Source organism: Rhinopithecus roxellana, chromosome 4, assembly GCF_007565055.1.
Source record: "Rhinopithecus roxellana isolate Shanxi Qingling chromosome 4, ASM756505v1, whole genome shotgun sequence".
Lineage (NCBI taxonomy): Eukaryota > Metazoa > Chordata > Mammalia > Primates > Cercopithecidae > Rhinopithecus > Rhinopithecus roxellana.
The window spans coordinates 77,681,112-77,703,388 of record NC_044552.1 but is presented as its reverse complement, the minus strand read 5'-3'; the positions used below and the strand labels follow the sequence as shown (position 1 = coordinate 77,703,388).

Genomic DNA, 22,277 nt, shown 5'->3' with positions numbered 1-22,277 from the left:
GCAGTTCCAGAATGGACTTGTAAGATAATTACCCTAGTAGGTATTTTATTTTCTTTATGCATTCCTTCCTTCTCAAACTGTAGTAAAGATTATATCAGATGAGTTACGCAGAGTGTACATCTATTGAAAGAATGGTAGAAGAATCATCTAACCTATTTAAATTTGCTTTTCTTTTTATTTGCCTAGCTAGCAGAAGTGACTAGACATATGTTTAACGCATGTGATCTATTTCCACTCTATTTGTAAACACTAGCTGCTCACAGCAGCATTACTCATAACAATACTGTGGAAAGCAACCCTAGTGCCCAAGGATGAACGGATAAACAAATGGTGGCACACACATACACTGGAATATTGTTCAGCGTTAAAAAGGAGGGAAACTAACACATGCTACAAGATGGCTGAAGCTTGAAGATGTTATGCCAAATGAAGCAAGCCAGTCACAAAAAGACAAATACTGTAAGATGACATGTATATGAGGTACCCAGAGCAGTCAAATACAAAGGGACAGAAAGTAGAATGGTGGCTGCCAGGTGATGGCAGTGGTGGGTGGAGAGGGGTGGGGTAAACGGGGAGTTATTGTTCACAAGGCGGAGTTTCCGTTTTGCAAGATGAGAAAGTTCTGAGGATCGATGATAACAGTTGTACAACAATGCCAATGAACTTAATGCCACTGAACTTGTAAGTTCACTTAAAGTACACTTCACTTAAGTACAACTTGTAAGTTGTACACTTAAAAATGGTTACAATGGTCAATTTTATGAGATTATACATCACCTAATATTTTGGTAGCATATTTATCTTAATTGTATTTCACTCAGATGAAGGTAAAAAATGGGTATTATTTTATATCTATGGTACGCAGAAGCCTATGTATGAGGAGAAGATGTAGTAGATAGAAAACTTAGCAGAAACAATCTCCAAATAGATCTCAGAAAAGCCATTAAAAACAAATATGTGAGAAAAAAGACAATAGTAAATGCACAAGAAAAGCTGGTAGAGTGGGAAGTTAGATGGGAAAGAAAAGGCATAAAAAACAGACACATTTTAAAGTAACAAAATGTCCTACAAATTTATTTCTAACACGTTCTACTAAAATCTGGCAAACTTTTTCTATAAAGGTCTAGACAGTCCATATTTTCAGCTCTGTGAGCCATAGGGACTTCTGTGGCAATTACTCAACTCTGCAGTTATAATTTGAAAGCAGGTAAAAATGGGTGTGGTCGTGCTGCAAAAAAACTCCATTTACAAAAACAGGCAGCAGGCCAGATCCAGCCCAGTGGCAATTTGTTATTGACCCCTGGTCTAGAAAACCCAAATAAATAAAAGGACAATTTGGAATACAGAAGATCAATTCCCATGGAATAATATACCATAGATTCCTGTTTTGTCCTCCAACGAAGTAGACCTAGGAACAGAAGTTAAAATTGAAAATGTGCCTTTCCTAACAAACTAACTGTTTTTCAATAGAAGAGGTGTCTCGATGAGCTAAAAAGTTTGTAGTACATTCCTCATTCCCACTAAAAATGGAATACATCCCACCCATATTAAAACATTCGGAATGCTTCTCTAACAAGAAATATTTCTTAGCACACAGGAATGAACTAACCAGAGTCAAAATTTTACTCCAAGTACCCCTAAATTTCTTCACAGCTGATTCTCAAAATACAGACTAAATTTTAGGCCAGTAACTTAAAAACCTATCACACTTCAAGAGGTTGGTCCCTGTCAAGACCCCCAAGAAATACATGAATATTGATGAGAAAATGTCTAAAAGATACTTATTTTAATGTAAAAACAAGTGAACAATATGCATGAAAAAAGCACAGTTGTGTAAAAAAGGGAAAGACACACACACTGTCTTTTTCCCATATTCTCACTTGTATGTACAAAGAAAATGTGTGGAAGGCTACGACACTCACCTCTGAGAAGCAGGATTCTGAGTTTCGAAAGCTTCATGTTTTACCTTACTAGGTACTTTTATAGTTTTTACTATAAGTAAAATTACTTTTTTAATACTCAAAAAGTATTACTTTTGGAGTATACAAAAAGTATACTCAAAGTATTACTTTTAATATTAAGAGTAATAGGTTGAGATTGCAGTTAAAAGGTTTATCACCTCCATTATTAAGAGTCAATCTGAATACCAATATTTTTAACAAAAGAATATTCACTCATGGGATTTCTACCATCCATAAAAGTCACCACATAATATTTATACACATATCCATGAAACACAGTCTTTGAGGGTAAAATTTCACAGCTGTACAATACCTCAGCTCCACCCATCCATTTAGGTTCATCAGGAAACTCAGCACACAAAGTATCTTCTGACTGATCGGTTCCCAAGACATGGTAGTAGAGCTTTTGGTGGAGATTGGTGGATGTCTCTGTGCCTGAAGGAGTTAAAAATGTACACTGAAATGCACTTGACAATTTTAAGAAAATCAATTCCACCCATATTGCAGAATGCTAGAAACATTTAAAAAGTTAAGTAGCTGGCTGCAGGATGCAAGGTTAACATACAGAAATCAATTACTTTCCTATAAACCAGCAACGAACAAGTAGATTTTGAAATTAAAAACAATACATTAGCACCTCCAAAAACGAAATATTTAGGTATAAATCTAACAAAATATGTGTAAGATCTATCTAAGGAAAACTGCAAAATTCTGATGAAAGAAGTAGAAGAACTAAATAAATGAAGAGCTAGTCCATGCTCATGGCTAGGAAGACTCAATATTGTTAAGGTATCAGTTCTTCCCATTTTTGTCTATGGATTTAATGAAATCCCAAAATCCCAGAAATGTATTTTGTGGATTGACAAACTGATTCTAAAGTTTATATGCAAAGGCAAAATATACTGACTAGCCAACACAATACAGAAGGAGAAGAAAGTTTGAGGACTGGCACCTAGCTTCAAGATTTATTATAAAGCTACAGTGATCAAGATAATGTGGTATTAGCAAAACAACAGACAAATAGATCAATGGAACAGAAGAGAGAGCCCAGTAGCCTTTTTAAAAAACGGTGCTGGGACAATCAGACATCCACAGGCAAAAATATGAATCCAGACAAGATCTTACACCCTTCACAGAAATTAACTCAAAATGGATCACAGACCTGAAAGTAAAACATAAAACTATAAAATTCCTAAATATTACAAAGAACTCAGCAATAAGAAAACAAAAATCCGATTAAAAACCAGGCCAAAGGCCTTGACAAACATCTGACCAAAGATACACAGATGGCAAATAATCATATAGAAAGATGCTCCACATTATATATCATTAGGGAAATGCAAATTAAAACAATCAGATATGGCCAGCCATGGTGGCTCACACTTGTAATCCCAGCACTTTGGGAGGCCAAGGCAGGTGGATCACCTGAGGTCAGGAGTTCGAGATCAGCCTGACCAACATGTGAAATCCCGTCTCTACTAAAAAATAAAAACATTAGCCAGGTGTGGTAGCATGCACCTGTAGTCCCAGCTATTTGGGAGTCTGAGATAGGAGAATTGCTTGAACCCAGAAGACAGAGGTTGCCATGAGCCAAGATCACACCACTGCACTCCAGCTTGGGTGACAGAGTGAGACTCCATCTCCAAAAAAAAAAAAAAAAAAAAAAAAAAAAAAATCAGATATAACTACACACCTGTAAGAATGACCAGAATTCAGAACCCCGGTAGCACCAAACACTGTCCAGGGTGTGGAACAAGAGGAACTCTCATTCATTGCTGGCGGGAATGCAAAATGGTCTAGCCACTCTGGAAGAGTTTTGGAGGATTCTTACAAAACTGAACAGACTCTTAACAACATGATCCCACAATCATGCTCCTTTGCCAAAGGAGTTGAAAACTTGTGTCCAAACAAAGACCTGCATACAGATAGAAGTTTTATTCATAAGTGCCAAAACTTGGAAGCAATTGAGCATTCTTTCTGTAGGTGAATGGATACACTGTGGCACATTCAAACAATGATTATTCAACACTAAAAAGAAAGGAGCCATCAAGCCGTGAAAAGGCATGTAGGGAACCTAAATGTATTATTAGTAAGTGAAAAAAGTCTTTCTGAAAAGGCTACATACTGTCTAATTCCAACTACAGTATGTTCTGGAAAAGACAAAACTATAAAGACAGTAAAAAGATCAGTGACTGCCAAAGATTGGGGTGAGAAAGGAATGAATCGTTGGAACACAAAGGATTTTTAGGACAAGTGAAACTACTCTGTATGATACTACAACACTGGATACGTGTCGCTATACATTTGTTCAAACCTACAAAATGTACAACACCAAAATCAAACCCTAAAGTAAACTATGAACTTGGGTGATAATGATGTGTCAATGTAGATTTGCCAATGAAACACAAATGTACCACTCTGGTGGGGATGTTCACAATAAGAGAGGTTATGAATATGTGGGGGCAGGAGGTACATGAGAAGTCTCTGTATTTTCTTCTTAATTTTGCTTTTAAAACTGTTCTACAAACTAAACTTTACTTTTTAAAAAGTTAAGTATCGGCCAGGCACAGTGGCTCACGCCTGTAAGCCCAGCACTTTGGGAGGCCAAGGCGGGAGGACCACAAGGTCAGAAGTTCAAGACCAACATGGCTAACATGGCGAAACCCCGTCTCTACCAAAAATACAAAAAAAAATTAGCTGGGCGTGGCACTAACTAGTCCCAGTTACTCAGGAGGCTGAGGCAGGAGAATCGCTTGAACCTGGGAGGTAGAGGTTGCAGTGAGCTGAGATCACGCCACTGCACTCCAGCCTGGGTGACAGAGCAAGACTCCATCTCAAAAAAAAAAAAAAAAAAAAAGGTTAGGTATGGGTTGAATATCGAACTGAAAGTAATTAACTCATATTTGCTGATTTTGGAGACTTCTTTGAGGCTGAACTTCTTTTTTTCATGATGATGATGATGTACCAAGCTTTCAGGGCAAGGGAGGGAAAAAGGTAAGATAATACCATAATGTAAAACAAGCTTTATGGCACTTAAGCAATTGTCATTGAGCTTTCAGGGACACTGGTAAGAAGCACATAGTAAGAACTGCTTAGCTTCATTTCTAAGGGTCCCATCACAGTCTGAGAGGCTACTGAGATCCTAACAAGAGGGAAGCAAAATTACAGCTGGAAGAAGATGCTGGCTCTCTTTTAGCTATCACAATTACTAATTATTATTATTTTGTGCCACTGAAAGCTGATGGTAAATGATGACTTTTGGTTTTTACAAGTTAATGTAATAATGTTCTCTAACATGAATTGGCCAGTTATACTTTTTTGTCTCCCAGAACATGGAAATAACTAACATTTTCTAACTCTGGGGCACTCTTAACACAGGCAGCTAATTTCGTTTCCAGAGCACAGATGTCTTTCTTTAGCCAACATATTTGAATAAAAAGCCTACTTTTAGCTCCTCTTGTAATTCGTTGGTGAATTTATAAAAAAGGTCTTGATGTAGCCTAATCAAAAAGCAGAAAAAGCTAAACATAGCCAACAGATGAAAAGCACTATAGCCTTATTCCCAATTCAACTGTGGGGGAAAAAAACAGAAAAGAAAGCAAGGATATTTAAAGATGACAAAGATACAGCAAGTCATGATAAGGGGACAATATGTACAGCAGAAAGCACTGGAGTAGCTGTGCTTCTTGCCAGACCCCAGCCCTCAAGAAAATTACTGAGCCTTCGCGCCCAAGCTCCTAATCTCTAACACAGGGATTGTAAAACTCACCTGTAAAGACCAACTAACATAACAAGAAAATGCTACATACCACATTGAAATGTGGGGTAGCAAAAGGAAGAAAATGACACATTGTACCAGCAGGGTACAAGGTACATAGATAGCCCTTCCTGTCTGGGAAAATTAGAAGTGAAGGAGTAAAGAAGGAGGATCTTTGAACACAACAGGATCTTTGTGCAATTAAAGAGGAGAACAATAAAGGTGTGTCCAGGAAGTAACAAGGAGAAGAGCATGAAGATAAATGCCAACCAACAGGTGACCTATAACTTCTGATCAGAGAAGAATATGCAATTACAACAGTAGTAAAATTTTATAATCATTCAACATCATCAAATAGTTTGGTTCAGTTTAAAAATTCATCTTCTCCATAATCCCCTTAGGAGATATAACACATCTATAAGGGACTGATTGATTGTAATAATGATCCCAATTTTCCACAGTTCCCTGTATCTATTTCTCCACCATTGAAAAGGTGACGGCCTTCTGGCTTGCTTTAGCCAACAGAATGTAGCAAAGGTGACGTGCCAGGAGCAAGCCTAGGCATTAAGAAGTCTGTGTCGTTCAGCTCCCCATCTTGTAATTCTACTGAGGTGCCACGTGAGCAAGCCCAGGCTAGTCTGCTAGTCGTCCCAGCTGAGGCCCCAGATATGTAAAAGAGCCAAGCCAAGATGAACCAACTGACCTGCAGCTGACCACAGATACATGTTAGAACTCAGCCAAGCCCAGAACTACCCGGCCAACCCACAGGCTCATAGCAAAAATAATTGGTTACTATTCTAAGCCACTATATTTTGGTGTGGTCTATTACACTGCAAAGCCAACTGATACAACACCCTTTGAGGAAACATGGTTCTGGACCACACAACTTCTATGTAGGGTTTAGCGTCTCTTCAGTCACTTCAAGTCACACTTCATTTTGTGAAAAATGTGCTTCATCTGAAGTCTTCGCTCACCATCACTTTTTCCATCCTGTTGGGGGTAGGAGTTGTAGAACATTCCCTTCCCATCATGGGTCCAGGCCATACAGCTGAACTTGACTCTTTCAAGCACATCTGGAAGCTCTTTGGCACCATCAACTTTCATGAACTTGATTGTCACCCAGTCTGAGCCACTGGCACTCAGACCATAGGCAAAATATTCACCATCTTCGCTGAACGCATAACCTATGGGACACAGGAGAAATCATCCAACGACAACCACAGGAACACAACTCCACTGCCCTCTATGCCATCTGACAAAGCTCTCCTCCATAACACGGAAGTAGAATGTGGCAATAAAAGGGATAGGAATCTGGTAGTGAGGAATCCTGGGGACTCAGCCCAAGTTTTACAAGAATTACCCTTATAACCTTAGACAAACTTCCTAACCTCTCCAGGTCTTAATTTGTCTATAAAATGAAATATTAGATTATATGCCTACTAAAATGCTTTCATTTTGAAATTTTTATAATGCAATAGGCAGTTCAGTTAAAAGCAGAGCTCATCTGAGACTTCTGTCATATTTTATTTATACTCTAAAGGGAATAAGGAGAAAAAGGAAACTGCTTTTAGAGTAATGACTGAATTATGACACATAACATATAATAGAACTAAATTGGAGCCATTAGGTAATTTGGGGGATTGATTCCAAACTATCTAAAATCCCTTGTTACAGCCTCATTTTCGGAGCATTACCTGTGCACAAGGATTAATGTCTACACTGTCTGACCATCACAGGCCCAGGTAAATAAAGCCTGAGGGTTTGCAGTGAAGGTGCCCAGCGTGCACATTCCACAAGAAATTGTGAAAGAGAAAGCAACATGTCTATAGACGGTCGTACCATGTACAATCCTTTAGGGCCCTGGTGGAATGTTCTAATCACTATGGAATGTTTCCTGGCAAATACTTGTGTTTCATATTAGCTGTTTCAATTATGAAGTATGTAAAGCATCTGAAACAACACCTCCTATTGAAGAATCTGACACCAGAGATTTCCTCTTAGGCTGTTTGCTAAATGTTATTTGGGACGGAAAATTTTAAGAAGCTCAACTATTATTAGAGGTTTCCTATTCTTTTACATGGAATTTTAATTAATGAGGAATTAGTTTAAAATTTCACAGAACCTACTCACTAACCATTGTAAGTCCTATAAAGTATCTAGGCTCATATGTATGTAAATGCAGAAAAGAGTCTAGAAGGTGATAGGAAGAAGAAACACATTCACCTTTTATTCTACATAGCACTGGAGTGTTTGAATTGTATATATGTGTGTGTGTGTGTGTGTTTGTGTGTATATATATATATATCAGAAAATTATCAGAAAAATTGAAATTAAACATTTTGATTTGAAATACATGTTTAGGCCAGGCGCGGTGGCTCAAGCCTGTAATCCCAGCACTTTGGGAGGCCAAGACAGGCGGATCACGAGGTCAGGAGATCGAGACCATCCTGGCTAACACGGTGAAAGCCCGTCTCTACTAAAAAATACAAAACACTAGCCAGGCGAGGCGGCGGGCGCCTGTAGTCCCAGCTACTCAGGAGGCTGAGGCAGGAGAATGGCATAAACCAGGGAGGCGGAGCTTGCAGTGAGCTGAGATCCAGTCACTGCACTCCAGCCTGGGCGACAGAGCAAGACTCCATCTCAAAAAAAAAAAAAAAAAAAGAAATGTATGTTTAAAAATCATATACTATAAAAAGAATCTGAATGTTTACTCCTTTTGTAATAACTTCCCTATAATACTGCTCTTAGAAAACTCAATGACTGTTTGAGGCAGGTCTCATGCCTAATTTATCTTCTCACCCATCAAGGCTTTGTCCATGGCAGACATTCCATAAAGAAGTCGCTGGAAGAATGCATTATCGGGGTGGGAGTTAAGACCCTGTCCCTCTGATGGGTTGCAAGATAGATCCTTGTGGAAACTAAATGAATTCCTATATGGGATATGTTACTTCAACAGAACCTGTGTATTAAATTCACTGAAAACTACACGGTCAGATTCATGGAAGAATCTGAGCTGGCTGACGTCTTATTTTCAGTATTGGTTCGATAAAGGATCATTGTTTATATACACAGCCTATTCAGAGGGAGGGGAGGGTGGACCACTGAATGACTGGATCATGGTTAGAAGTGTTCGTATAAAAGGGTCTTCGCACAGGTCTGATGGAACGGGACTCTATAGCTCCCATCTTATTGATTACAGAGGACTTCAATGTCTCAATTTCTCAATTCTAGAGGGCCACAACTAATCATATGGTTTTTTCCTACAAAACCAGAAGATACTAAAGGGGAAAGGCTGAGCCAACATCATCTAGGACATTATCATTGTAGAGTTTACAATTATTAAAGCACAGAACTGGAGAATAACTTAGTTCCTTACTCTAGAACTCTGCTTACTGCACAAACCTGGGATAATCTTCTCTATGGCCTGTGGAGGAGGTTACCTTAGGGGCAGAGTTAAGTAGGAGATATACAGCAACTGTGGACAAACTTAGTCTTTAAACCTGCATCTTCAGGGAACAGGACACCCAGCTGTTCAATTTCTACAAGATTTGTGTGTTTTTACTTGTAATTCTGACATGCTGACAATTAACTAGATTTTTAAGACTCTCATCACTTCCTTCCCAAGAGGGAAATTGATCTGATAAACATTCTTTCCTGTTTAATATTCATAGTTGGAGCATTCTTTGTACAGCTTAAATTTCTTATGAAAGATGACTTTTTTTTTCTAATCACAGGTATGTCTCAGGGATGTTACAGGAAATGATGATGATACTTCAAGATTCCAGAAGCCTTAGAAGCTAATTTGGGTCCAGTGTGAATTATTCTCCAGTTCTGCTTCATGCCATCAGAGTGGAAAAGAGGAATGTGACTATTCATGTATTCTAAATATACTGTGCAAAAATTAGCTTTCCTGATATTGTATGTGCATCTGTTCTACAATATGGTCCACACCCTGCCTGGTATTTCAGAGGTAAAGCAACTGCACTAACTTCAGAGCTCCAAGTGAGGGTCTTGTATGTTCCACGGGCCTCTCTGTATAGCACTTACCTCGGAGTGCCACTGTGCCATCATCAGACAGTATGTTGGGGTCCAAGAACACTCTGGCTTCACCCTCTAAGGAATCCTGTACATATAATACTCGCTGGTTCTGCAAACCTGTATTGTAAAAATAAAAATACCTGGAGAACAGAGATGATCTTTATTTAGCTGTGGAGTTTTCTATTTGTGGAGTAAAACCAAACACACACAAGCAAAAACCAAAACAAAACCAAAACCCTACAAAGGTATAACTGTAACCTGGCCATCACAGGGACGTGGGGACACAGTGAAAGGGCCCATCATTTCTCTCCACCTAGAGCTTATTAACAGAACTGCTTTCCATATTCAAATCATGTACTGTATGTAATTCTGCACATTAGCTAAGTAGAGACAAATAAAGACCATTTTATGTGTTAAAATAAAAACTGATATTCAAATAAAGCAGTAACTTTTTCTTTTAAATGAAGAAGAAAACAGACTTTTCTAAAATCAAATTCTGGTTCTTTTCCTTAGTGAGGCTGCTAGGGTGGAAGGTCAGCAAACTTTCTCTGTAAAGGGCAAGACTGCAAATACTTCAGGCTCTGTGAGCCATACAGTCTGTCACTATAATACTCAAGCCTGTAGCTGCAGCACAAAAGCAGCCATGGACAATACGTAAACCGATAAGCATGGCTGTGTCCCAATCAGACCTTATTTATGAAAATAGGTAGGTGGGCAGGGTTTGGTAGGCAGACTCTACTTTGCTGATCTCTGTGTAAGAATGGCAGAAGGCTGAAGAAAGTCTAAAGTAAATGTGTGATTAGTGGCTCCAAACAGATTTAATAAAAGATCAAGAAAACGTGTGTAAGTGGGTGTTAACGGGACAGGAACAAGATAAGTGAATTCACCCATTTCACCATTCTTTGATGGAAGAAATACACAGAATTAAATGTTTCCAAGTAGTATACATCAAAGATAATTAAATTTGGAGGCAAACAAACTTCCACTGCTGTCTATGAATCATCCTGTCTCACCAATTACTACCCATAAGACAACAACAATTTCCTATAATCTAGATTTCTTTATATGACCTATCTCTACTAAATTTCTTAACCATTATTTTAAGAATTCGGACAATATGTAATAAATCAAAAATATTATTCTCATATTCAGACACAGAAATTAATTCCTTATAATGAATTAATCTTATACAAGGACAAGTTATCTGGAATTTGTATTTTACAATTTAAGCAAGCATTTACTTTGAAAATAAAAAGGAAATTCAGTAAAAGCAATCTCACCGTTTTCCTTTCTTGAAGTGGCAACTATACTTGGGATAATCATATAGTTCAGTCATTCTCTCTTTGTATAAACCTCTGATGGGACACTGCTCAAGAAATGGCACAGTAATCTTATTCTGGGCCTCCACAAAGGCCTGTGGAGAAATTAAAATGGACAAAGCAAGTCAAATATAAAATTTTCCATGTGAAATGTTATCCACTAACATGTATCAGAAAAAGCACACTCTGTCTCTCAGCCAGTGCCTCTTCTCTCATTACCAGCCTCTCTCACCTCCTTACTCTTCTTCATACCTGCCCAGCTCCTGCCAAGTGGCTGATTAATACATAGTAACAACCAGGGCTTACATGGCACTAATTCAGCTAATGCTTACAGGGCAAGTATTATCTTATTTAGAACTCACAATAATCCTATGGAGAAGGTCCTTTTATTAGGCCAACTTTACAGATGGGGAAACTGAGGTTTGGAGTGGTTAAAAAGTTGCCCGACATCATACAGCTAGGAAGTGGCAGATGGCAGAGTTGGCTCCCAGATCCACACTCCTAACACACTATACTGTAGCTCAGATCACACACCACCAATAATCTGCATTTACATAGTGCCATGGTTCCGGGCTTCTCATTCAGCAGCTGGCCATCCCAAGACAAGCTAGAGTTAAAAAGAAAAAGTTAGGGATACCCAGGTGCTATTTTATCAATTTTGGTTTTGACTTGCTAAGACAGACTACCATGTTAATTTCAATCAGAGAACTGTGCTAAAATTTGCAACCAAAGAACATTGAAAAAATATTGGAGGCCGGGAGCAATGGCTCATGCCTGTAATCCCAGCACTTTGGAAGGTTGAGGCGGGTGAATCACTTGAGGTCAGAAGATCGAGACCACCCTGACCAGCATGGCCAAACCCCGTCTCTAGTAAAAATAAAAAATTTGTTGGGCGTGGTGGTGGATACCTGTAATTCCAGCTACTCAGGTGGCTGAGGCACAAAAATTGCTTGAATCTGGGAGGTGGAGGCTGCAGTGAGCCAAGATCGTGCCACTGCACTCCAGCCTGGGTAACACAGGGAGATTCTGTCTTAAAACACACACACACAAACAAAAAACACCAGAAACAAGTGGCATTGCAGAAGAGTATCGGCAACATGGTTTATAAGAAAGGCAAGAGACGGCCGTCAGGAAATACAGGCAGTGAAGGCAGGAAAAGGGGCTTTTACAAAAGATGACTTGTATCCAAGCACAGCCTGTTTGTAACTAACCAGTTAAAAAGTTGACAATACTATATAAAAACTTGGCCAGTAGTAATTCACATCTGACTATTAGCAAGAAATGAAACAAGAACATTGTATCAGCTTTAAATTCAATAGAAGATTTCATCAGATGTCTATAAATAAGTAAATCATCAGAGAAAAACTGAAGGAAATTAAGACCATAATATATTTTGAATGGCAGGCAAAAATGCAATATTATCAGAGTCCACTTTTGGATATATCGTCAAGTTCTAAGGGCCCATCCAAGCTCCAAATGGTCTTCAAATGTGCAACAATGCTTTGGGTTCCCCTACAAAAACCACCAATCCCGCTCTGGAGAACAATGATTTTGTGGTGAGACAAACTGTTCCAAAAACCATTGATTATGATGCATTTAAAAACAAGAGACAAGGGGTGTAAAGTATGAATACAGTAATTAACATTTTTGCAAGAGAGCCAGTTCAAGAAAAAACTGTTACAGGTCACATTTCTGATTTCATATAAACAGAAAATAAAATTTACTGAGTCCCACAGAAATACAATTCCGACTATCACTAGGGATTGGCAATCTTTGCCCTGATCCGCTTTCCTGCAGCTCTGGAGATCAGAATGGTTTCTATATTTTTAAAGAGCTGGGGGGAAAAACCAACAGACTTAAGTGGCTTGCAACATTTAAAATATTTACTATGTGGCCCTTTACAGGAAGTTTGCTGACTGCACTTTCCCTCATTAAAAACATCAAGGAGGAAATTGGATTTTGTTTTTTAGTTATAAAATCAATGCCTATCTGAGAAACCACTCAGGGGAGCATTTTGCAGATCACAAAGTGTGTCCAAAAGCACTACTTCATTTTACAGTGGAAGAAAACACCATGCCTACTTCACAGATATGGAGAAGGAGGCAAGTGGTATTAAAGTCCCCTGGTTAAGGTCATGCAGTGAGTTAGCAAAATTACTCAGAGACTGAAAAAGGAGGTGGAGATGAAGCAGATCCACCCAGGAAAGAAGGGAGACGCAACCTGGGCCTTCCATGATTTTCTTCTGCGTGAACTGGGCTGTGCTGGGTAGGAACATCAGGGAGCTGGAGCATCCACATGGACTAAACACAAATCTTGTGTGTGTTTACACTGATCGTGGCATTGTGGATGGATGAGTGACAAGTCCAAGCTAAAATTCCTGTCATCACGGATCTCATTCTACCGGGGACACACCCACAAAAAGCTAGAGGGTTGCAGAACGGTTGGTTCTAAGGACATGTACACAGGGTAATCAGCAGAGCAATGCTGTTTGCTACCCAAAGTGTCAACTACAGATCAGTATTGGCCTGAACTGTTTGCTACCAGCCCAAAATGAGAAGAGTATGGAAAACAAGAGTGAGTGCTGAAAACCTTCATGGCAATTTGACATTACTATAGCATCTTCATTATATTTTGGAAAAACCTCAATCCGCAAATGGTTTGGAAATTTACAAACCAGCCATTCCTTGCAGATCTTGAAAATCACTGGGAAAGAAGGCACCTAATTAATTAAGCAGGGTGGTCACAAAAGGCCTTCTGAGGAGGTTTCAAATTGAGGTCTGAGAGGGAACAATGACGCAAGGTGGGGCAGAATGTTTCGGGCAGAGGAAACAGCAGGTGTGGGAGTCCTGGCTCCCACAGAGGGAATAGCTTGGCAGGTGTGAAGAAGAGTAAAGACGTGAATGAGGCTAGGAATGAGCTGAGGCCAGAGGACCAAAATGAGCTACAGCAGGCGGCACCTGGTGGGCAGACAGGACGTTTCAATCTCTCATCGAAGTGCAAATAAGCCATGATTGGGTAAAGAGATTTACATTTTTTGAAAGATTACTGTGCTTTGGACGGAGAACAGACTATAGGGGAGCAAAAGTGGAGATAGAGGCAGGCCAGTTAGGAGGCTGGGACAGTGGTTTGGGTGAGAGACAAGGCCGAGAGGAACAGTTGGTCTCTAAAAGGGGTGGGAACAACCATTATAATGGGAGTGGAGACAGAAAAAACAGGCACAGCACATGTTAGTTTGCAGTTTTGGTGGCTATTTCTCAGAGGGCCTCACCAGAACGATCTAGTCAGAGCCCTAAGAAGAATTCCACTCTGAGATCCCAACATGCTGAGGGTCTTGGTTGGCCCCTGCCCTTCCACTGAGGGATTCTCTAAGGAGAGCACCCTGAAGATATCACTTCCCTGATCCTTCTGATTTGCATCAGGCTGCACGTAGGCCCACAGTGAGTCCAAGAGTCAGAGGCTGCTCAACAGATTGCTCAGTTCATTTTTCTTGGAAAAGCAGAATTGTGTTCTCCAGCTGTTTCTCTATTTTGCTTTGCTTCTTTTACATGTCTCATAGTATAATTACAACTACTGCAACAGAATTCATCTCACCCTGAAGCAGACACACTGGCTTTTCACATATAAAATTTTCATAAAACTGTTATGCCAGGCGTAAAAATGCTACCAAATAATTCTAGGATTAGTAACATCCAATTCTGTCACCTCCTACCCACAAATGTTAGCTAATTACTTTAAATAGACCATTACTTAAAGACTGCACTCTTCTAAGTCAAATATCTAGAGTTAAAACCAAAGAGTGTCCGAATTCCTACAAGTCTCAAGTTCTTTCATAACACATCTTTATAACTCAGGCAAATCATTTTCATGAAGGTGGTAGAAAATTTCTGTGAAGAAGCTTTGTTAAATTTAGGGTTTCATAAATGCCAATAATATTTCTGATATTTTAACCAGGAAAATACCTTCTTGGTCATTTATGTATTTAACAGGTATGCCATCTTGGTTGATCTAAAAATTAGAAAAAAAATTGGGAAAAAGGGAGAAAAAGAATAAAAATTAAAAAAAAAAAAAAAAATGGAAGAGTTCCATGGTGATAAGGAAGCAGGGTGAGGAAAACTCAAATTCCTTGTTGTTCAAGGAGTTTCAGTACCCGCACTCTCACTCTAGTACGTATTAAAATAACTGAAATATGAAAGCCCCAATGCATGCAGCTGAGCTGCTAAAGAGAGGTAACAGTTTAGATTTTAAATCCACAGATGAATCTGAACACATTTTCCTAGGAAACAGTAGCTGCTCAAAACTAAGAAATCTTACTTATATCTCATTTGCCTTGACTATTAGAAAGCTTAAAAGCAAAGCAAAGCTTCAGTTATGCAAGATCATTAAGTTCCAGAGATCTGCTGTACAACACTGTACCTATAGTTAGCAATACTATATTGTGCACAGAAAACTCTGTTACAAGGGTAGCCGTCATGTGAAGTGTTCTTACTGCAATTAAAAAAAGAAAAAGAAAAGCTATCTGGCAAAGGGTGGCTTAATGTGGGAGCCGAGATTCCTTTGCTCCTAATGTCTTCAGAAGAATTTCTTCAAACTGCCCTCATGTACTCTATTTTAATACACAAAATACTGCAGTCCTACAAAATAAGCCAGGCACAGAAAGATGAATACCTCATGCTCTCACTTATATATTTTATTTAAAAGAGTCAAACTCACAGAAGCAGTAAAATGGTATTTACCAGAGGCGGGGGTTGGGGGAGATGTTGGTAAAGGACACAGAGTTTCAGTTAGACAGGAGAAGTAAGTTCAAGAGATCTACTGTACAACATGGTAACTACCTGAAAATTGCTAAGAGGGATTTTAAGTGTTCTCACCACAAAAAAAAAAAGGACGTGAGGTAATGCATATGGTAAATAGCTTGATTTAGCCATTTCATAATTTCTATATATATCAAAATAACATGCTGCACACCTAAATATATATAATTTTCACTTGTCAGTTTAAAAAACTGACTTACGAAATACAGATATAGGCTCATTTACTGATTGCTCCATATCTGAATATATAATTCTAACTTTTCCCTTTCTAAATGGAAGTGTAAATTAAAAACACTGTTCACTTAAAAAATACTCATCTTTTTACAATTCTTACATAAATGAATAAAAATTATGCCTAGAGTTACTAAATAAATATTTATACAAAACACTACAATGTGCACCACAGTGATTAACAAGATGAATGAAAGACAAAGATATGCGCTAGAGGAGAACAAATAAAGAGGAAGCTACTTCCAGGACAGGGCAGGGTGGGCTGGGGCAAGTGCCGTCGGCAGGCAGGCAAGATGACCAGGGACTTCCAGGTAGAGACTGGCTCAGGCCCAGGTATCAACCTCCCCTCTTCTGAAATACCAATGAAAACTAGGAATGGTGCTATCTACATCCCACAAGCTTTGAGGAGTATCTGCTACACATAACAAATGTAGGACTTGGTTAAGCAATTATCAGGGGCTTCTGGAGAAAGTGGCAAAAACCGTAATTCCAGCTTAAGAGAAAAGTGGGGGCAGGACACTTGGATCCCCTCTCACTTTAGCAGAATTTGGAATTTGGAAATGACTCTCCAAGTACAGGGACAGCCCCATCAGAAAGCAGCCTAGAGGCGGTAGAGCTCACCCTGAGGCTGTAGGACTTAGGGCCAGGAGGGCAGGACAGTCAAGGTAGGTCATAACCAAAAGAGAATTAGATGCAGCTGCTTTTCAGGAAACATGTCCAGAAATGGAAACCATAAAAGATTAGAATAATGTACTTTCCAAGGCTAATATCTATGCCAAGGAATGTCTACCACTAAAAAAAAAAAAAAAAAAAAAAAATGAGTGCTCGTAATTTTCCAGGACTTACTGAATGTTTACAAAAATTAGCAGCCCATCAGACAACAAAGGGGGAAACTTAAGCCCCAGAAAGAAAAGCTTGTTCAGGTCACAGTTTTGACCACAATGCCATTAACCTCATCCCGTGAACTGCTTTCTTTTCCTGGCCCACAAGCACCCACCTGCTCATTCTCAAGCTGGAGAAATATTCTCATTCAGTTAGTGAGAGTCCAAAATCCTTTGGGCTCAACTTTAACATAAAAAACCCAGAGTGGGCCCATCTCTTCTCCCTGGGACCACCTACTCTTGGGTAAAAAGGGCTCATAGTAAGCTTCTAGCTGCACATGACCAGCAGGCTAGGCAGGGCCTTCTAGAAGCCCAGTTAGGCCTCTTTCCACCTCTCTGCTTGTCCCCGTGTGGGTAAATCAACTCGTTCCCTCACTGGGGCCAGTCACTGTCAACTGGGGAAGAAGCAGAAACCATCACTCTGACCTGACATTCAAGCCTTGTTCTCAATACTCGTCATGACCAGGGAGCCCACTCAAAACTGAAATTTTAACCACTTTAGGCTCTGTTCTTTGGTGTATACTCTCCTGACAAAAAAACCTGAAGAGGTGATTTGCACCTCAAATCCAAACCTAACTAAGTATCTGATCATGAGGACACTAAACACACATATCCTCCCTCTCCTGAATAAGTCTGTATCAATGAGGAAATCCAAACTATAACAAGATTACTTAGAAAATACAAAAAATTAAGAAAAACAAGACTATCACGCGTTAAGGCTCATAGGATGTGGCAAACACTGTTGGAGTTGACATCTGTTTCTTTCCGATGCTGTATGAAGTCCCACTGATAGTTGGGGGGAAAGGGTGTGACCACTGCTGGCCAATCAGAATGTCCCTACCCCAGACCAGGGCTGGGCAGGACCTCAAGCAGGTGAGGCTGTGGCTGATCTCAGGGCTTTCTGGCATGACTCACACATCAGGGAGCCAGCCTCTTCCAGTCCTACACTACTGAACTCAGGAGCATGCAGGAAGCAGGCTTAGGAGACTGAGTGCTCATGCTTGGTTACGCCAGGTACTGAAGGGCAGTGATCACACTGTGACTGATGAGGAACATCTGGCTGGAACGGTGAGAGTTATACCTTCAGAAAGTTTGAGGTTTACCCTCTTTCTCCATCAGATCGTATCATCTGCAACTGAGCATTCTCAGTGAGGATTCTCGGTACTGGTCGCTTGTACCTCCATCTGTCATAGAAAATGTGACAGACACCTCTGTCTGTATTCTAACTATGCTAACTCCCTTCCATGTTCTTTATATAAGTAAACCCTGTTCATTTTCATAAGCAAAGTCTTTCCATCAATTCTAACCCACAGGCAATAGTCAACAAAATAGTAATAGTAGTAAACCCAGGCAAAACAATCAGAATCCTTTTTTAGGGACAGAGATGAGTATTTGAAGACAGAAGTTATCTCAACTTAAGACACTTGGGGCTACAAGGACTGTGTGCAACCCAAAGAGACAAGACCCATCTTTCTCTACCACATAGGAGCAGCTGCTGGAAAAATAAAATTATCAGAGAAAAGCAGATGACCTTAGAGACAGGTTCCCAAAAATACAATATGCACTCCTGGATCGGACTGTGCCTAAAGGCACTTATACCCTGAACCCCAATAACATGAGCCACTCAGCTCCTCTTTTTATGTGAGCTGGTCTAAGTTGGGTTTCAGGTACCAGTAATCAAGTGTCCTGACTAACACAGCTTTCCTTGGAAGCCTCTGGTTTTCTGAACGAGATGGGACTGGATGACCATGGGCAGGCTGGAAAGAGGAGAGCTGACCAGAATCTTGCTCCAGGGCTGGCTGGGGATGACTGAACAAGTTCTTTACAATAAAGGTGTTTCATGAGAAAGAATGAACTTTAAGCATTAAAATAAAAAATTTAAAAATAACAAGAGAAAATAAGAAATTGATGAACTAGAAACTTTTAAGCATGAAACTTACAGACTTCCTAGATATGCTTTAAAAAAGAAAAAAAAAGCACATTTAGCCAAAGTTCTGGCTAAACTAATAAAGCAAAGATGATGCTACAGATTCTCAAATTTAGAAATTATAAACAAATATAACCGCGGATTGGGAGAGTAAAGTCATTTTAAAAGCATATTACACACAACTTCATGCTAGTAATTTTTAAATCTCAATGAAATGAATAATTTACTAAGAAATAAAAAGGACTAAAATTGATCCAAAAAGAAAGCAGAACTGAACAGAGCAATGACTGTGAAACAAAATGGGGGGGAGGAGCCCAAGAATTAATTGCAATAAAAGAACTTGTTCCAGATAACTCTAAGGATGAAGTCTTTCAAATTATCAAAAACCGTAATTTCCATACTAAACTGCTCAATAACAAGTGCAATGGTGAGCATTTATTAAGCACTTACTGTGTGCCTACTACTTTGCTAAATGGCTCAAAAACACTATCATTTAATTTTAACAATTATATAAGGTGGTTTTATCCAAATTACAAGTCAGAAAAATGAGGCTAAAAAACATGACCAATGTTGGACCAGGCATGGTGGCTCACGTCTGTAATCCCAGCACTTTGGGAGGCCGAGGCAGGCAGATCACGAGATCAGGAGATCGAGACCAGCCTGGCCAACATGGTGAAACCCCGTCTCTACTAAAAATACAAAAATTAGCTGAGCGTGGTGGCACATGCCTGTAATCCCAGCTACTCAGGAGGCTGAGGCAGGAGAATTGCTTGAATCAGGGAGTCAAAGATCAGAGTGAGCCAAGATCGCACCACTGCACTCCAGCCTGGTGACAGAGAGAAACTCCATCTCAAAGAAAGGAAAAAAAAAAACCAACATGACCAATGTCTAATAAAATTGTGGAGCTAAGATTCAATCCTGACTTTCTACCTCTAAAGTTGCTCACTTAACAACTATACAGGCAGAGGTTCCAACATCTCTAAGGGTTCTCATTAGTTGTTAGAGGGAGCAGACTAAAAAGAAAAGTCTGAAGACATTGTCAAGATGGCCGAATAGGAACAGCTCCAGTCTCCAACTCTCAGCGCGAGCAACACAGAAGACCGGTGATTTCTGCATTTTCAACTGAGGTACTGGGGTCATCTCACTGGGGAGTGCCAGACAATCGGTGCTGGTCAGCTGCTGCAGCCCGACCAGCGAGAGCTGAAGCAGGGCAAGGCATTGCCTCACCTGGGAAGTGCAAGGGGGAAGGGAATCCCTTTTCCTAGCCAGGGGAACTGAGACACACAACACCTGGAAAATCGGGTAATTCCCACCCCAATACTGCGCTTTAAGCAAACGGGCACACCAGGAGATTATACCCACACCTGGCCGGGAGGGTCCCACGGCCACGGAGCCTCCCTCACTGCTAGCACAGCAGTCCGCGATCTAACCGCAAGGCAGGAGCGAGGCTAGGGGAGGGGCGCCCGCCATTGCTGAGGCTTAAGTAGGTAAACAAAGCCGCTGGGAAGCTCGAACTGGGTGGAGCTCACAGCAGCTCAAGGAAACCTGCCTGTCTCTGTAGACTCCACCTCTGGGGACAGGGCACAGCTAAACAACAAAAGGGGAAGCAGCAGAGGCCTGTGCAGACGCGAATGACTCTGTCTGACAGCGTTGAAGAGAGCAGTGGATCTCCCAACACGGAGGTTGAGATCTGAGAAGGGACAGACTGCCTGCTCAAGTGGGTCCCTGACCCCTGAGTAGCCTAACTGGGAGACATCCCACACTAGGGGCAGTCTGACACCCCACACCTCACAGGGTGGAGTACACCCCTGAGAGGAAGCTTCCAAAGTAAGAATCAGACAGGTACACTCGCTGTTCAGCAATATTCTATCTTCTGCAACCTCTGCTGCTGATACCCAGGCAAACAGGGTCTGGAGTGGAACTCAAGCAATCTCCAACAGACCTACAGCTGAGGGTCCTGACTATTAGAAGGAAAACTATCGAACAGGAAGAACACCTATACCAAAACCCCATCAGTACGTCACCATCATCAAAGACCAGAGACAGATAAAACCACAAAGATGGGGAAGAAGCGGGGCAGAAAAGCTGGAAATTCAAAAAATAAGAGCGCATCTCCCCCTGCAAAGGAGCGCAGCTCATTGCCAGCAACGGATCAAAGCTGGTCAGAGAATGACTTTGACGAAATGAGAGAAGAAGGCTTCAGTCCATCAAACTTCTCAGAGCTAAAGGAGGAATTACATACCCAGCGCAAAGAAACTAAAAATCTTGAAAAAAGAGTGGAAGAATTGATAGCTAGAATAATTAATGCACAGAAGGTGATAACTTAAATGACAGAGATGAAAACCATGACACGAGAAATATGTGACAAATCCACAAGCTTCAGTAACCGACTGGATCAACTGGAAGAAAGAGTATCAGCGATTGAGGATCAAATGAATGAAATGAAGCAAGAAGAGAAATCAAAAGAAAAAAGAAGAAAACGAAATGAACAAAGCCTGCAAGAAGTATGGGATTATGTAAAAAGACCAAATCTACGTCTGATTGGGGTGCCTGAAAGTGAAGGGGAAAATGGAACCAAGTTGGAAAACACTCTTCAGGATATCATCCAGGAGAACTTCCCCAACCTAGTAGGGCAGGCCAACATTCAAATTCAGGAAATAAAGAGAACGCCACAAAGATACTCCTCGAGAAGAGCAACTCCAAGACACATAATTGCCAGATTCACCAAAGTTGAAATGAAGGAAAAAATCTTAAAGGCAGCCAGAGAAAGGTCGGGTTACCCACAAAGGGAAGCCCATCAGACTAACAGCAGACCTCTTGGCAGAAACTCTACAAGCCAGAAGAGAGTGGGGGCCAATATTCAGCATTCTTAAAGAAAAGAATTTTCAACCCAGAATTTCATATCCAGCCAAACTAAGCTTCATAAGTGAAGGAGAAATAAAATCCTTTACAGACAGCAAATGCTGAGAGATTTTGTCACCACCAGGCCTGCCTTACAAGAGACCCTGAAGGAAGCCCTAAACATGGAAAGGAACAACCAGTACCAGACATTGCAAAAACATGCCAAAATGTAAAGACCATCGAGGCTAGGAAGAAACTGCATCAACTAACAAGCAAAATAACCAGTTAATATCATAATGGCAGGATCAAGTTCACACATAACAATATTAACCTTAAATGTTAATGGACTAAATGCTCCAATTAAAAGACACAGACTGGCAAACTGGATAAAGAGTCAAGACCCATCAGTCTGCTGTATTCAGGAGACCCATCTCACGTGCAGACATACATAGGCTCAAAATAAAGGGATGGAGGAAAATCTACCAAGCAAATGGAGAACAAAAAAAAGCAG

At 40.3% G+C, this 22,277-nt stretch overlaps 1 protein-coding gene across 2 annotated transcripts in view; it reads right to left on the bottom strand.

The window, feature by feature from the left end:
• The window catches only part of PREP (prolyl endopeptidase), a 137,488-nt gene that overhangs the window by 94,272 nt on the left and 20,939 nt on the right, over positions 1-22,277 (bottom strand). For both annotated transcript variants that reach the window (XM_010352509.2, XM_030929189.1), the window contains exons 3-6: positions 11,037-11,170; positions 9,766-9,896; positions 6,693-6,902; positions 2,275-2,396 (exon numbers count right to left, since the gene is read on the bottom strand). In XM_010352509.2, the coding sequence (XP_010350811.1) occupies positions 2,275-2,396; positions 6,693-6,902; positions 9,766-9,896; positions 11,037-11,170 (597 nt within the window). The remainder of the gene's footprint in view (positions 1-2,274; positions 2,397-6,692; positions 6,903-9,765; positions 9,897-11,036; positions 11,171-22,277) is intronic.